The sequence below is a fragment of the Halichoerus grypus genome, chromosome 12 (assembly GCF_964656455.1).
Source record: "Halichoerus grypus chromosome 12, mHalGry1.hap1.1, whole genome shotgun sequence".
Taxonomy (NCBI): Eukaryota; Metazoa; Chordata; class Mammalia; order Carnivora; family Phocidae; genus Halichoerus; species Halichoerus grypus.
Window position 1 is genome coordinate 76,821,429 of NC_135723.1, and position 17,005 is coordinate 76,838,433.

General features: G+C 38.1%; 1 protein-coding gene across 1 annotated transcript in view; it reads left to right on the forward strand.

Annotated features, from left to right (window-relative positions):
* The first annotated feature begins 2,924 nt into the window (after positions 1-2,924).
* KCND2 (potassium voltage-gated channel subfamily D member 2) overlaps positions 2,925-17,005 on the forward strand; it is a 494,054-nt gene continuing 479,973 nt past the window's right edge. The window contains exon 1 of the mRNA XM_036092984.2: positions 2,925-5,252. Coding sequence (XP_035948877.1) covers positions 4,138-5,252 — 1,115 coding nt within the window. The 5' untranslated portion in view covers positions 2,925-4,137. The remainder of the gene's footprint in view (positions 5,253-17,005) is intronic.

Consider the following 17,005-nt stretch of genomic DNA (forward strand, 5'->3'; position numbering starts at 1 on the left):
AATATACAAGCTTATTGGATCACTGGATGAGTGTGTGTGTTTGGGGGTGCATGCAGGGAGGTGGTGAAGAACAGGACATGGTCTGTGAATGACCATGAGGTTTCTACCTTGGGCTTTATTCATCAGGAGAGAAAACTGAGTAGATGAGGAGGAGAGGTGATGAATTCAGTTTTGATCTTGCTGAGTTTATTTTCCATCAACCAAGCAGAGTATATAAAATGAGAATACAAGAAGGAAGAACAGGAATCCCTGGGCAAGAGAAACAGAGAGAGTGAGAGAATGTTCTGCTGGTTTTGTATGCATACTCTTCATATAGCATTTCAATGCATGAATGAATAGTTGAAATATCAGGGTCACTGGTATATCACAACAAGGGAACTTTTGAACTCAGATGAAAGAGTAAACATAGCAATACCTGTGGGAATTTCAAATACAGGGTGGATAAAATAATTTGCATTTCCATTAGGCATTAAAATAAAAAGGAATTGATATTGAGTACCATTTGTGTGTATCAAGTTCTACACTGGTGTTCAGAAGTATTATTCTGTTTAAACCTCACAATAGTCTTAAAAAGTTAAGTTTTATTATCTGCAACTTCTGAACAAAAGTAATTTGCCAGATGAAACAAAGCCTATGAGTAATTTCTTGGGCTAGAAATTGAATCTAGATGGGTTCAGCTTCTAAGCCCACATTCTTTCTGTTGTATCAAGAAGCTTGTGGAGAGTGGGGGAGAACAGATCTCAAAGTCTTCTTAAAAATTGTGGATTTTCTATTCTTGTTTATTTAAGGGTTTTTGTAGTGTTAAACATCTATGTTTATATTTCTAAGTGTTCAGTTTCCTGCAGGGAATTTTTAAAGCCTCTATTTAGGTCGCCTGCCCGGTGTTTATGGGAGGTCATGCCCCTTTGGCATCAATTGAATATTCATGGCTCTCCATTCTCTGGAGACACCTCTCATGCTGGCACCTTATTTCCTGGATTAGGAAGGGGTTAATTTTCTTACAGTAATTGTTAAGTAGTCTCCTCTTTATTTTTTAATTAACATTTTTTTCGTGTATGCAGGCTACATAGGTTTGTTAACAAGCATCTTTCACCACAACTCACCCAAACAGATAAACATAAGGTGTTTTCGGTTCTGTGTTTCCAAACTTTCATGGTGCATTAGCTCTGACTTCATTAACTACTAACATGGGATTCCCTAAACCTCTACACCAGTAAATAAGTAAATAAAAAATATCTTTCCATCTCTACAAAAAATCCTGCACATTAGAAAGTTTGTTTTTCTCCTTCTCTGGTGAGTTTCTGTATACTCTATTTTTTGTTAGTATCCTTTTGTTGAGGTATTCCATTTCAGATTTTTAAGGTTAACACATCCTGCCTAAGATCCCTAGGGCTTTAAAGTCAATTCAAGACTATACATCACAAGTCTACTTACTTTTCAACCTAAGAACAAAGTAAGCCTTGAAAAGGTAACTTTTAGGTAAAAACTAGACTTCCCCCCTTAATCAATATAGATGAAGTCTCACTATTTCTAAAGACTTTTATCATCACTATTATTCCGTAATCTAAATTTAATTTTCAAAGGCATTTCAACAGGAAACTCTCCACATCTCCTCCAATAGCCATGGAAATGCAGACTCAAGCCTGGGTAGTGTATCTCACATAAATACTAAAAAGGTGGATGGAGAGTGGGGGATTGAGGATGTTTATGTGATCTGATCTTTTTTGGGATCTTCACTTCATTTTGATCCTTCACCTTTCCAAAGCATCCAAACCGTAGGTGTAAATTTAACTTCTCTCCATTCACCCCATCTAGTGGTTATAAGTGGTATATGTTTGGTTTTAAGGAAGATTCCTAATGACAGTAAGGGGGGGGGGGACGGGGTACACGAAAAACAAAACGGTTAGCCGCGACAATTTCCTAGTCTCTCACCCCATCACTTACCCCTCACACGGACACCTTTATAAAACTACTTTAACCATTTTAGAGATGTGCAGAGATACGCAGAGAGAAGGAAGGGGACGCACACTCACAGAGACTCACGCCCCTTGACGCTGACATTTAGAAAAGGGTTCTAAATCCTTCCTGTCATTCTCAAAGGACGAGAAAAGGAGTTGTGGCAAGACCTAGTCCGAGAGGACTGTCTGACTTTTCGGCAAGTTGGATAGATGACATATTAGCTTCTGCAACATTCCACATCTGGTTTGAACAAATAGAAAGAGAAAGAGGGAAAAGCACTTAAAAATTCCGCCGCGGGGCTCTGCAGGTCTTGCTACCCAGTAGCCCCCAGAAGACAACCAATTCCTGCGCGTTCCGCTCCGCTCACCCTCCTTCCCAGCTTCTCTCTCTCTCTTTTTCCCTTTTTTCCCACGCTCGCCTTGAACCGGGTCCCAGGGAGGCAGAAGCAAGGCACCGGTCCCCTTCCTCCTCTGCTCCACCAAACCACCGCAGCCGAGCGCGTGAAGCTTCCCTTTGTTCATCCAGGCTGCTCTCCTCCCCGGCAGATCCACCTGGATGCTCTCCCTCGGTGACATTTTGCGCCGGGGCTGGTGGGTGGCTGGGGTGGAGCGAGAGGAGCCCGAGGGGGCGGGGGCGGAGAAAGGTCAAGCCGAGGGAAAGGCAGGAGACGCCTTTCATAACCTGCGTGGTGGGGCGTGTGCGCGGTTATTTATTTATTTTCTCCTTATTTATTGATCGCACGAGCAGAGCGGCGCGGGGAGCCGGGGGAGATGCGGGACCACCCACTGGCTGGGAAGCAGCCAGCCGCCCTCCTGCGCCCCCGCGCTGCCGAGCGCCTCCTGCCTCTGCGCTCCGGCGATTGCCCGTGCCGGCCCCGGCCCCGGCTCCGGCCCCGGCCCCGCCGCGCCGCCGCAGCCGCCGCTGCCGCCGTCGCTGCCGCCGCCCGCCCGGCCGCCCCGCAGCCCCGCAGCTCCGCAGCCCCGCACCGCCCGGCTCTGGCCCCGGCGACAGCGGCGGCGCAGTAAGTTGGCAGGAGCGAGTCCCCTCCGTTCTCGCCTCCCCCGCACCTTTTGAACTTGTTGCTGCTGCTCGGCTCGCCTGCGCCTGGCTTTTGGAAGGTGAAAAGGAGGAGGGAAGCATAGAGGGATGGGGGAAGGGGAAGAAGAGCTCGCTTGAGCTTTATTTATGCTCCTGAGCGCATCGGATTCGGCTGCTCGGGAGCTGCTTTCTCTGCTTTTCCCTTTCCGGGTGCACGGCGAGGAGAAAGTCTCTATGCAACTCAGCCCCGGCGCGCACTCTGCCAGGTATGTACCGCGAGCGAGGCGCGTTCTGCGCGGAGGCAGATGCTGCTGCTGCCGCCGCCGCGGCGGCGGCTGCCAGCTCCCGGCTTCTGTAACTGTCACACTGCACCTGAGCTGAACTTGAAAAGAGAGTGAAGGGGCGATTGGGCAGACGCTTTTGACAGACACAGGGGGTGCTTGTAGACGTGGGGGAGGAGGATCTGTATTAACGCCCCCCACCGTGCCCACCGCACAGCACCTCCATCTCTGCAAACACGGCCCAAGGAGTAGAGGCGGCGACCGGACTCCCAAAGAGACATGGGGCAGCGGCTGTGACCGCATCTCGGAAGCTACAACAACAGGTCGCCTTTCTGAGACTCCTTTGGCGGGAAGGGCCACTTGGAAAGGGAAGGTTTGAAAGACCTAAAGGGGAAGGTGGAAGGGTTCTCTAAATCATCAAAAGAATACCACTGAGTGACTGCCCTTCGTTTTCTCTATCCTACACGACGCATACTGACCCTACATTATCCAGACTGTGTCAGGGGAGAACTCAGACACCTGTTTGAAGAAATTGCTGCATCTAGAGTCACCTGTGTACTTATCTGTGCCAGGAGTGGCCTGGTTCAACTGCTGGAAGAGGTTTGGTTAGGTTCTGCTGGGCGTGATTGTTAGGACATTGTATTTTCTTCTTCTTCCTGCTACAAATTCCTGTGTTGGAGGGAAACTTGCCCTTCTGCGAACTGTGACTTCACCAGGAGCCCTACGCTGGCATACGAGTGATACTTCCGGACCTCATTTCTCAGTGGTATTTTGTTTGACGGGAGGAAGTGAGTGATTGTGGCTACTTTGCCCCGTCCTAGAGGCCTGACTGCCCTTCTTGCCTCCACGTCAAGGAACCATGGCGGCGGGTGTAGCAGCCTGGCTGCCCTTTGCCAGGGCAGCAGCCATTGGGTGGATGCCTGTGGCCTCGGGGCCCATGCCAGCTCCCCCAAGGCAGGAGAGAAAAAGGACTCAGGATGCTCTGATTGTGCTCAATGTGAGTGGCACCCGTTTCCAGACATGGCAGGACACCCTGGAACGCTATCCAGACACTCTGCTGGGCAGTTCTGAGAGGGACTTTTTCTACCATCCGGAAACTCAGCAGTATTTTTTTGACCGTGACCCAGACATCTTCCGCCATATTTTGAATTTCTACCGCACCGGGAAGCTCCACTATCCTCGCCATGAGTGCATCTCTGCTTATGATGAAGAACTGGCCTTCTTTGGCCTCATCCCAGAGATTATTGGCGACTGCTGTTATGAGGAGTACAAGGACCGCAGGCGGGAGAACGCGGAGCGCCTACAGGACGACGCAGATACTGACAACACCGGAGAGAGCACGCTGCCCACTATGACCGCTCGGCAGAGGGTCTGGCGGGCATTTGAGAACCCGCACACCAGCACAATGGCCCTGGTGTTCTACTATGTCACAGGGTTCTTCATTGCCGTCTCAGTCATCGCCAATGTGGTGGAGACAGTGCCGTGCGGGTCTAGCCCCGGGCACATTAAGGAACTGCCTTGTGGGGAGCGGTATGCAGTGGCCTTCTTCTGCTTGGACACAGCCTGCGTCATGATCTTCACAGTTGAGTACTTGCTTCGCCTGGCTGCAGCACCCAGTCGTTACCGTTTTGTGCGTAGTGTCATGAGTATCATCGATGTGGTGGCCATCCTGCCTTATTACATCGGGCTGGTGATGACAGACAATGAGGATGTCAGCGGAGCCTTTGTCACGCTCCGAGTCTTCCGGGTCTTCCGGATCTTTAAGTTTTCCCGCCACTCTCAAGGCCTGCGCATCCTGGGGTACACACTGAAGAGTTGTGCCTCAGAATTGGGCTTCTTGCTCTTCTCGCTCACCATGGCCATCATCATTTTTGCTACAGTCATGTTCTACGCAGAGAAGGGCTCTTCAGCCAGCAAGTTCACCAGCATCCCTGCTGCCTTCTGGTACACCATCGTCACCATGACTACACTGGGGTAGGTGCCATCAGGGGAAAGGGGATGGAGGTTGAGTGTATGTGAGGTGATTGTGGACCCAGTAAGGTTATAGAATTCAGAGGAAATATCTCTTTTCTAAATGGGTTTAGGAAAGCATTTTCCAAATGGTTTTGAGTAACTCTTTCTCTGTGAAATGGGTATGACGTAGCGATTGAAGTATTTAGGGGATTTGCTAGCAAATGTTGAGTATTGATGCCTGAAAGTGGTAAATACACAAAGAAATTTTAGAATTCCTGAATATGGGAAAGACAATATTATATATATATAAATACATGAAGATACGATAATGAAAAACACAAATTTGTTGCCCAGATAAAGGTATGAATATGCATAATATGTATTGAAATGCCTCGAAAGTGTTCCAGTGTATTCAAGTGAAAAGTTTTCATGTATATTTGAAGTATTATTTTCATATAAATAGATAGTTTTGGCATTTTTCCTCTAAGAATCATAATTCTTATTTTATAACATTATAAAACACGGATTATAGATATCATTATCCAGGGATTTTATAATATCTATGTACATATTCATATACATGCATTTTCATTTTGGCCGATAGGTCATGCAGTTTTAGAGTATCAGGGCTGGAACTGGTCAACTCTACAAAATGAAGTAGAATGATATTTGCAACATATTTAAGACTATAGGTTCATAGTTTCAAAAAAAAGAAGTCAATGACTATCATTCAGGCAGTCTTTTTTTAGAAACTACAGATCCCATCAGGCAATGGGCCTATGACCATTGAATACACGTAGAAGACAGAGTAGTATCTGGTGAGACTGATGGTCACCAGGGGCCGATTGTATTATAGAATTTTGTGCACTCTAATTTCCTTCTAGAATTCTTCTGTGTATTCTTTTATTTGGGGGTGATGGTGTTTTGCAACCAATGGGCCATATCCCAGATTAATGTTTTTTTGAAAAATAAATATGAAGCTAGGATTAAGATTTTTTTTTAGATGGTAGAAAAAAGGAAAAGTATGAAATGATTAGTGTTAATCAAACTGCAGAAAAGTAGCACAATTTATATATTATAGGCTGTAATAAAATAAAATGGTTAGAGCCCTTTACTTTTATGAGTTCTTAGGTAAGCCAAGTAGTGATGTTAGTGCCCTTTCTTCAGCTTTATGCTGCTTTTCTTGCATAGTTAATCAGTTCAAAAAGGGTTTGGTAATGCCCGTAGGAAAAAGTTATTCCCAAGGTTGCTTTTTAAAGTTTTGTTTCTGGCTCATTTAATTGTCTTCTTTAAATGACAATGTGGTTATAAAGTCAACTTAATTGTATTAGCCATATTGTGTTGAACAGAAATTCTCATATTGTCATATGGCCAACTAATGGAGTATTTCATATGTGAAGAATTTTTGGCTAAGTTAATTAATTAAGAAATTTTGCTAAACTAAAGTACACTACTTGTGATTTTGATTTAGTTTCACATTTTTTTTTAAGACCTACTGGTTCATTAAAAAAAAAATGAATGAGTGAAAATTCATATCCAACTGCTTATATGTCCATTTTATCTTGTTGGTAGTTTTGTGACAAATTTTGAAGGTGTAGTATAGGTGCTTATTTCTTATCAAAGAGAATTTTATATGTGTGTGTGGTTTTGAGTCTTGTCTTTTTGTCATATGAAATCTTTGTTAGGGACAATTGGATAGTGTAAATCACTATCAGGACTTCAAATCAGAAATACATATGAATAAAAAAGAGAACTCTGTTTTAAGAGGAATTAAAGAAACATTAAAAGGAAATATATATTTTTTTTAATTTGGTGTCAATGGTAGTGTTCTTCATGAAGTATCAGTGAATCATTTTAATTAAATTTTATTAAGTTAATCATTTAATACCATATACTGTATATGAATATCGGTATTATAATGAATGTTGATGAGATGCTAATTTCATCTAGCTAGAAGTTCTATTCTAGACATGAGAAGTTACTATTATTTTAAAATTTGTTTCCTGAAATGACTTTAATTTTTTTATTTTATTTTGAAATTTATTTTTGCTTTCAGGAAGAAAAAGAAGTATTAGCTATTAATGATTTTTTTACTATATAAATAAAATATTTATAAGCATCTACTTTTTGAAACGATTTAAGAAACTGAATCATAATGCCCATGTCAAATCTATGAAATGGATTTTGTTCATGTGTTCTGTATGTAAGTAGTTTAGAAGAATTAAGTATATACACTTTCTCAAAACTTGGAAGCAAAATGGTAGTTACTTTTAAGACTTAAATTTCATTGAAGTTGAGAATTTTAATTTTCAGGAAATTAAGCTAATTACTGATCTGATGGAATATAGCAGTCATACTTTTAGTATGTAGAAATGTTGATGCAATCAAAGTACAATCCATTTATTGAAAAATATATATGAACATTTAAGAAAGTATATGCTTTATAATACAGCAAAAGTTTCTTAGAAAGACATCTTCAGTTCCTCACCAAACTATAGTTATAATGTATTTTATTTTCCTAGAGAAATAGATTTTTATTTTAAAGATCCTGCCTTTTAGGTGTCTTTGGTTGCATTGTGACTCAACGGTTTTATTTAAGTACAGAAAATATTCAACAAAAGCCATTGCCTCAATTTATTTTTTCACTGTGGTTTTATACTTATAAGCTGAAGTGTCAGCCATAAACTTTCTGGAAAATATGCAGTAGTTTGAGTTAATAATCAAGCTCTGTCTGCTAGATGACCAAGAATTCCCCGTTACACTTTCTGGGCCCTTTTTACTTGGCTGTTATTTTTAATTGAGCTAATATTCATCAATGAATGATAATAGAAGTGAAAATGGAATCCTAAACAGTGGTTATCAAAAATCTAGCTCATATAAACATTATCTACATGAAAAGAAAAGACAAGAGCTTGGTAATTCAGGACTGGCAGAATTATCTACTTCTCAGGTCCTTTTAAACAATGTTCAGTTGGGTTTTGGTCTGAAGAAATGAGCGGGTCTATCTTAGAACTATTGTGTATTCATTTAATCATTTTCGTGCTCCCTGAAATCTCAAACATATCACTACACTATAACTTAACCATGCTTGTTATGTAACTGATTATTTAATTTGCCAGTAAAATTAATGCTTTGAAGTATAATTTTAAGCCTACCCATTTCCTATTAAAGTAAGAAACATTAAAAACACAGTTTTAAAAAATCTCTGAAAGAAAGAATATCAGAAAGATTTTTTAGACCAGTGTTCAGATTGGGTAGCCATATATATCCGTTCTTCCATTTCATCTTTTCTTTCTCTGCATATTTATTGACCTTCACTGGCCATCAGTACCCTTTTACTCTCCCACCTCCCTCTTTTCCATAATGTGAACTCTAATTGCTTCCTTAAACAGCTCTGGGAGGAAAAGAAACTGGAATTCCTCTTTTGTCCAATGACCTTTGGCAGATAGCATCCAGGTGTTATTTTTCATTCAGCTGGTAGTACTCAGATTGTGCCAAATTTAGGAAATTTTCAAATGTTTGTCAATAATCAAAAATGATTTTGTAAAAAATCTTTAACAAGTTTACCACTGTACCTCAGGTCCATGACTTGTGAGTTAGAAGCGGTACCAGGTGGCACGTTAAATTAGCTATATTATTATTTCTGTGGTCCATCACTTCTTTAATTTTAAAACAGAGTTGTTTTATCAAAGTTTTCAGTATGGGAAAGGAAGCCACTACGTGGCATTTCTGTAAAGTTTATGTTTAAAATGCCACTTTATGGGGCGCCTGGGTGGCTCAGTCGGTTAAGCGTCTGCCTTTGGCTCAGGTCATGATCCTGGGGTCCTGGGATTGAGTCCCACATCGGGCTCCCCACTGAGCAGGGAGCCTGTTTTTTTCCCTCTGCCTGCCCCTCCGCCTGCTGTGCTCTCTCTCTCTCTGTCAAATAAATAAATAAAATCTTAAAAAAAATGCAACTTTATGATTTTAACTACATACATTATATTCTGATTTCTAAACAATTCTAGGAAAAAAGTTCATCTGGAGTGCCTGGGTGGCTCAGTTGGTTAAGCGACTGCCTTTGGCTCAGGTCATGATCCTGGAGTCCTGGGATGGAATCCCGCATCGGGCTCCCTGCTCAGTGGGGAGTCTGCTTCTCCCTCTGACCCTCCCCCTCTCATGTTCTCTCTCTCTCTTAAATAAATAAATAAATAAATAAATAAATAAATAAATAAATAAATAAAATCTTAAAAAAAAAGAAGTCCATCTGTAGTGTGCTATCACCAGAAACAAATATAGTAGAATTACATCTGTGCTCTCAGAAAACTCAGTGTAGTTGTCCATTTATAAGACTCTAAAAAACTAGCTCTATAATATTTTGATTTTAATAGGTTTGATAAATTGCTATTTTAAGAAACAAAAACACAAAATAGTTTTTCATCTCAGTATTCCTAACAATGTATCAATATCAGGGTGTTCTCTTTTTAGAGTGGCATGATTGGAGAAGGATTATATATAAAAATATCTCACATATATATCACATATGTTTTATTTTATGTACATACAAATTTTATATATCTCATATACAACATATAAATATATTAAATATGTTACATGTTATATATCTTTTAATATATATGTTACATAACATATATGTTGTTAAATATATATTGTTAAAAAGAAGAATGAACTCTTAAATATTTTCCTGCTACCAACCACTATTCTGACTACATGTTGGGAGTAAACTTGCAGAATTATTTACATAGAAACTTTCGGTTTACCCAGTTATTACTCAGGTAGAATTACTTTCCCCTGCATCAGCATCTGCACATAAATATTGCTAGCATGTAAATCAAATACATCTTTACAAGGTGGGAAGTAGCAAATGTATCTTTCGGATGAGGAGCCATGCTATGGGTAACACCCACTTTTATTTTTGCATACTATGTCATAGTGTGTGTGACTTTTTTTTTTTTTTTTTTTTAAGAGAGAGCGCACACCATACGATGGGGCAGGGAGGGGCAGAGGAGAGGGAAGCGAGAATCTCAAGCAGGCTCCATGCCCAGTGCAGAGCCCGACTAGGGGCTGGATCTCAACCCTGAGATCATGACCTGAGTGGAAATCAAGAGTCAGATGCTTAACTGACTGAGCCATCCAGGCTCCCCGCAGACTGTGACATATATTTTTATAAAATTCTTTATAGATCATGTTAACTGGTGGGAGTTGAAAATGAACTTTTAAAGAAATGTAGAGAAATGTGATATGCATTACAGGTAACCAAATCTGAACTGTCTTTATTTTGTTTTAGTCATCATTTGAATATAGGTAGTATATGACATGACATACATATGTATTTTTTAAATGTGTGTATTTACCTAGTATTTTCCTTTTTTTTTAATAAGTATTTACTTGGTTGCCAAGAAGAGGTATGTCAGGAAAAGATAACATGTGTTCCGTCAGCACAGCACACTAGAGTAGGGCTATTTTCTAATTTTCAGTGGATCTGTTATGATATATATATATATATTTTTTTTCAGGATTTCCCTTTAGACTACAGGTTAACTTGATCTTATTTTATTTGTATAGTTATTTCATTTAATTCTGATGCCATGTATGTTATATTTGTGTAAACTTTCCTCGCAATTATATTCATCTTTGACAATGAGTTAATGAACTTCAAATTTCCTATGACCTAATCTGAATTCCTGTGAAAAGAAATTTAACTGTTATTTATTTAAAATCCATCATTTTACACATGCAAGACTTTTTGGGGCTTACTGAGAGTGACTTAATTAAACAGCAGCAGCATTTTTTTGTTTGTTTCATGTTTTTACTTATTTTTTTTTCTGAAGACCTTAAAACATTATCCAGGAATATGTAATAATAACTAACTGGGGATTACTGCTGATGCTACAGGGATAAGAAAAGGAATACATTCTCTCTTTATTTTATTAGCATAATGCATTTCTCTTCGAGTCCTGCTCTTTGTGACTCACACCACGTTTCTCAGTATCACTGCTAGCTCTGCATTTACTTACACAGTTACTGGGGTTTAGCCTGATGGTGCCCAACTGACATAATAAAAGCATGTGTTCTTATTCGTGAACTGTTAGGCCATTTGGAAGCAAGCTATATGGTAGTAAGTATTTTACCTGGCCTGATGAAGAAGAAAATAAATCAATTATTTTGCTTGGCCTATGAGTTGTTAAAAAATGATACAGTTTAACTTCTATTTCATTGAAAGAACAGGAATGGTGGAAAGAATATTTACCAGAAAGGAAATATTATTTATCCTTCAGAGCTATAATGATGATTTTACTCCTTTTTCCCCCCAAATCTTCATATGGTATTGAAAAGAAACCCAGGGGTACAACACCATCTCTACATTTCTGTGCACATTGAGACTGTCCCCTGCTTTAGTAGATCCCATTGGAATGTTACCCTTTAGTTTCTTCCTTTGAGAACCAGACTCCAACCATGATCTTCTCCATGAAGCCTTCTCAATCCCATGCTGACATCATCTATAGTTAGGATTTTACTTGACATTAGTAAGTGCTATTTTATATATAAGTTACGTTTTTACTTCTTGCCTTCCTAACTAGATTGAAAGGCTTTTGACGTATGGGTCTATACCTTTTGGGGACTTATCACCTACTAGTTCAGTGCCTACATGTAGAAAAATCTCTATTAAAGCTCTGCAGACCATGGTGCGAGGTGATACCTGCACGCCACGGAGAGCTCCTTAGCTGTGGGACAGTACCATCTCAAAACTGGCAATAATTTACCAATCTTTTGCTTCGTTCAGTGTTAGGAAAAATTGGATTTTATTATTTGAGTATTTTGTCTTTGTAGTACAATCTACCTTTTTTAGACTTGGGAGAACTATGAGACTCCTCCACTCTTTGATCTGTAACTAGTTTTCTTCAAAAGTTAGAATTAATGGCTGTCAATGGCTATTTCCTTAATCAGTTTTCTTCCTGGTGAAGGCTGGTAAATTGCAGAGGCCTTTAGGAAGCATACGGGGATATCTTATAATGCAAATGAATCAGCACAGAAATGTTCTGCCTTGTCTTTCAACCTCAGTTCCCTCAGTGAACATGAGCTGGCACTTTTTTCTTTATCCCAGGCCACTCATTTATGCATGAAATGGAATTGTTTAAAAACAGTGAACTGTTGTCTATAAATGACACATAAGATAAATGTAGTCTATCTGAAAGAAGTTCCTATTTGAAGTGATTAAAAGGCAGGTGTACAAAATGTAAACATACATGTAGATACATATCCTGGCATGGTACAGTGCACTTTGCATTGGGAATTTTGACATGTCTGTTATGTAAAGAAGATCTGAATTATAAAAAGTGTGGAGAGAATAGGGAGTGAATTATCAGAAGTTAATAACGAGAAAGAATAACATTGAAAGAGTAGGATGACAGTTGAAATAATGTCAAATAGAATGGGAAGGTTTTGTTCTAAAAGTGAAAGGTCTTGTCTTTTTTGCTCTCATGTGGGCCTGATTCTTCCATTGTCCTCATTTTCTTCACTTTTAAGAATAACAATAATCGTGCTTTTGGGAACCCACAGTTTTACCAGTAGCATATACTCTCAGCAAATCAAAATGTGACTCATGGAGTTCATTTCAATTTAACAGACTTTTGTTGATCGTTGACCACAGCAGTAAACAGAACTGCCATTTCCTGACCTTAAGAACCATGTATCTAGTGGCAGAGGCAGAATGAAAACCACATAAATATATAATTCCGAGTAGCGGTGGGTGCTACAAACAAAATAAACGGGGTAAGAGTGTATTGTTTTGGATAGGACACAGACAAGACCTTTCCAATGGGAATATTGGAGCTGTTGGCTAACTGAAGGGGTGAAATGAGTTCTGTGGCTATCTGGATCAAAAGCTTTAGATGAAGAGAGAAAAGGAGTACAAAGACCTCAAGGTGAGAGGAGGCTTGGTGTATTCCACCTAAGGCCACTGTAATTAAAGCAAAGAGAGGGAGGGGCTTAGTAGCAAATGCTATCTGAAAGGTAGTAGGGACAAGATGATGTAGGACACTGTAGACCATAGTAAAGACTTCTGGATTTATTCAAGACATAATGGGGACACATTTGAGAATTATGAGCATGGTAAAGATAGGGTATGATTTTTGTATTAGAATGAGCACAAGCTCTGGAACATTTAACATTTTTTTAAATGGTCATTTTAACATTAATTTCTTCACTATATATAAATCCTCACCGTTAGATTCATTATACTTACCTTAACTTGAAATTTATATCCAGTTATTCATGAGATTTTCCAGAAAAATGGAGTATTTTATAAGAATACATGATTAAAGTATTCCCAACTGACAAAGATAAAACTAGTTCAAATGAGAAAATGAATTCTACACATTAGCTACAAAGACAAAAGTGTTTCTCAATAGATATGGAGCTATCTGGGAAATGACTGGAGATTATTATTTATTTTGAATATAGATTTACAGACTTACAGTTGTCAATTCAAATGTTTGTGTTCAAGAAAGTCATATATACTTTGGATTCTACTTAAAGAATTTTCATTCCTTTTTTTTTTTTTTCTCTCACTTTGCAGTAGGTACATGTTCCCTGTTCGGGTGTTTGGTTGTTTCTGTGAGTTTGAAAGAAAAAAAGGTTTACATGTCTTAAAAAAGCCAGAGGATATGTATTTTTAAAGCCAAATTAAATTGGAACCATGCATGTAGCAGATGTGTATATGTAATGAAACTTACAGAGGCATTGCTTTGGTAAGAATCACCATGCTGGAGAGTAAAACATAAACATGAATGCATAATTGGAGAGCACTTGGGTTTGGAAGAACAAAAATTGGATTAACAACATAAAAATGCAAAAAAAAAAAAAAAAAATTGTGTGTGTGTTTCCCAGATAAGCAACTTGTGAAAATAGTTCCTGACTCTAAGGGAAGTCAGCATCTCACTTTGGCATTCTGTTTCCATTAAAACATCTGTCCTTCAGATAATTCTGCATCCTACCCAGTACTTCTATCTGGAGACTTGATTTCTGATGATATAAGCTAGGGTTCATGAGGGTCATCACAAAGGAAAAAGTCCTGGTATTCCCCGTCCTTTGCATGTGAAATTGATCATGACAATTACATTGTGATAATTACTAGCCTTTCTTTATTTTGAATGGGGAATTGGTTTCTTTTCATCTTGATGCAGAAATTGAAACTATGTAACCCTATACCTAATGTTAATACATTTTGGAAAAAGAAAATCCTTATGCCTATTGTTTTAGATCATACTGTGGAACTTTTGTTTCCAATTCTTACCAAATGTGTGTTTGGGAATGAAAAGTAAACACATGTATTTGTATTCTTCTTAACTTAGATCAACCTAGTAATGCACTATTGGACAGTATAGTGCATATGGTTAGATGTAATTTTCTGACACTATCGGGTCAGAAAAAAATATCTTATGGACTCTCACAAATGTTTGGTTTCCTGCTTCAGTCTGAAGGTATTAAAATCATGGAATTTTGATTTGCAGGGATCTTTAGAAATCATCTTGTGGAAACTTCTCAGTTTATACTTGAAAAAACTAGGAAACAAAATCACAAAGCTAGTTAGTGGAAGAAAAGCTTGATTTCTAGGGGCTCTTTTGAAGTCTGATGCTCTTTAGGGCACAATTCACTGAAGTCTTTTTTTCCTCCATATTTCTTTCTCTGTTGTATAACCTATTTTCATCATTAAACAAAATATTACAAACAAAGCAGAACAGTAAAACCAAGTAGTGTACATATATCTAACTAGTTCATAGCCCCCCATTAGATAAAAAGTTATATATATATTCCCCCCATTATACAATAAATTATATATATAAAACTATGAACTAATAATGTAGATAAACAAATCCATGCAATAAGTCTCATCTTGTCATTCTTCCCTTGGTCATCTGCTACTTGTTAAATCTTTTTGAAATTAAGGGGAATTAATTACTAAATTGAAATTTCAACTCTGAACTTTAGATAATTATCTAAAGTTATGATTTTGTTAATTTTAATATCAGCGGTGTTGAAAGCAGGCCGTGAAATCAGTGTCAAATCATTTGTTTGACTTGCTTTGGTCTGAAAAATTGGAATTCAAATTTTAGAATATCAGATGCATTCATAATTTGCCCCAGAAAAATTGTGTTATGTTTTCTTCATTAAGTGAAAAAACATGTTAAGCTTCAAATGAAAGAATATTTTAAAATATTTTTCAATTAAACACCATAACAATGAATATATTTTGAGGAGATCATCTCAAGCTTGTTTCTATAGTACATTTCCACTTTGAAAAACATATAAAATATGTTTTTTAAATCCCTGGAATTATTAAAGGGAAAACAACTCCTTTAATTTCCTTGAATTTTTTAAAAAGTTAATATTCTGAAAAAATAGGTAGTAAGCAGATACATTTAGTACTTTGGGAGAAATCTTCAAGATGAAGCCTAATTGATAAATCGTAAGAGGACCTTGCATTTCAATAGAATATATTTAAAAGAGCTAAGCCTTTGATACTATATGCTTGAAGAGCTAAGCCAAGATGCATTGCTTTTGTTTTACTCCAGATACATGGAATTTAACTAATTATCATTTTTTTTTCATGACACACTTCTATCATTCATTCATTCATAGCCCTCTTTATCATTTTATTTGTTTAATAAATTTTAATAATGTGATATGCAAACTTAATATGCACAGGTGAGAGCCTACCCCCAAACTAAAGCTATATCATTGATATTAACCTACATCTAAACATTAGCACCTCTTTTTCCCATTGTGTCCCACTGTCTTTCTCTACTGGAGATAACCATCATCCTGTATCCTGTATTTATCATTCTTAAAACTATATTTTTAATTGGGAGATTTTGTTAACTTTATGAAAGGCCATCATGTTGCACACAATCTTTTGGGCTCTTGCATGTAATATATCACCAAGGTTCATCCATATTATTGCTATGCATTATAATTCATTTTTTTGCTACTATATAATATCTTTTTCCATTATGTGATTATTCCACAGTTTATTGAACACCTCTGTCTTTAGTGCCTTTCAGGTTAGTTCTAGGGTTTTTTTTGTTTGTTTGTTTTTTGTTTTTTGGTAGAGTGCTGATATGCAAATTGTTGGCATGTGCAAATGTTTTTCTTCTGTATATAACCTGGAGTGAAATTGGTGGGTCATAGGTATGAATGTTTAACTTTGGGGGATGAAGCCAAATTTTTCCAAAGTTGCTGCATCAATTGATACTTCTGCTAGCCACAAATTAATAAATAAAATTTCAGAAAAGATGATTTCTATGAGGCAGTGGGATGCAATGGGAAGAGGAAGTGCATATGGTTAGATGTAAGTTACTATGAAGAAATTAAGAATGTTTTTTTTACTGGCATTGTTTTTACCTTGATCTTTTTGAAATGAGCAGGTAATATAATTGTAGCAGTCCTAACTTGCATTGTGTTTAACCCCATTACTTGTAGTTGGATTTTTCTTTTTCTTTCAACCTGAAAAGATTTACTCTGGTAAACATTGCATTTATATTTCCACAATGTGAAATATTTTGTTAACTTCAACATTGTGTTTGAACTCAAGGCCAATAAAATGAAAACATCAAACCTGAAAATATCTTGAAAGGCTTTGGTTTACTCATTCATGTGAAATTAAGAATGAGTATTGAAAATGATATTCAATTGGCTTTCTGACACTTTGTAGTATTTTATAAAATGTTACATGTAACTTTCTACAAATGTGTACAACCAAGAAACTGTTCACA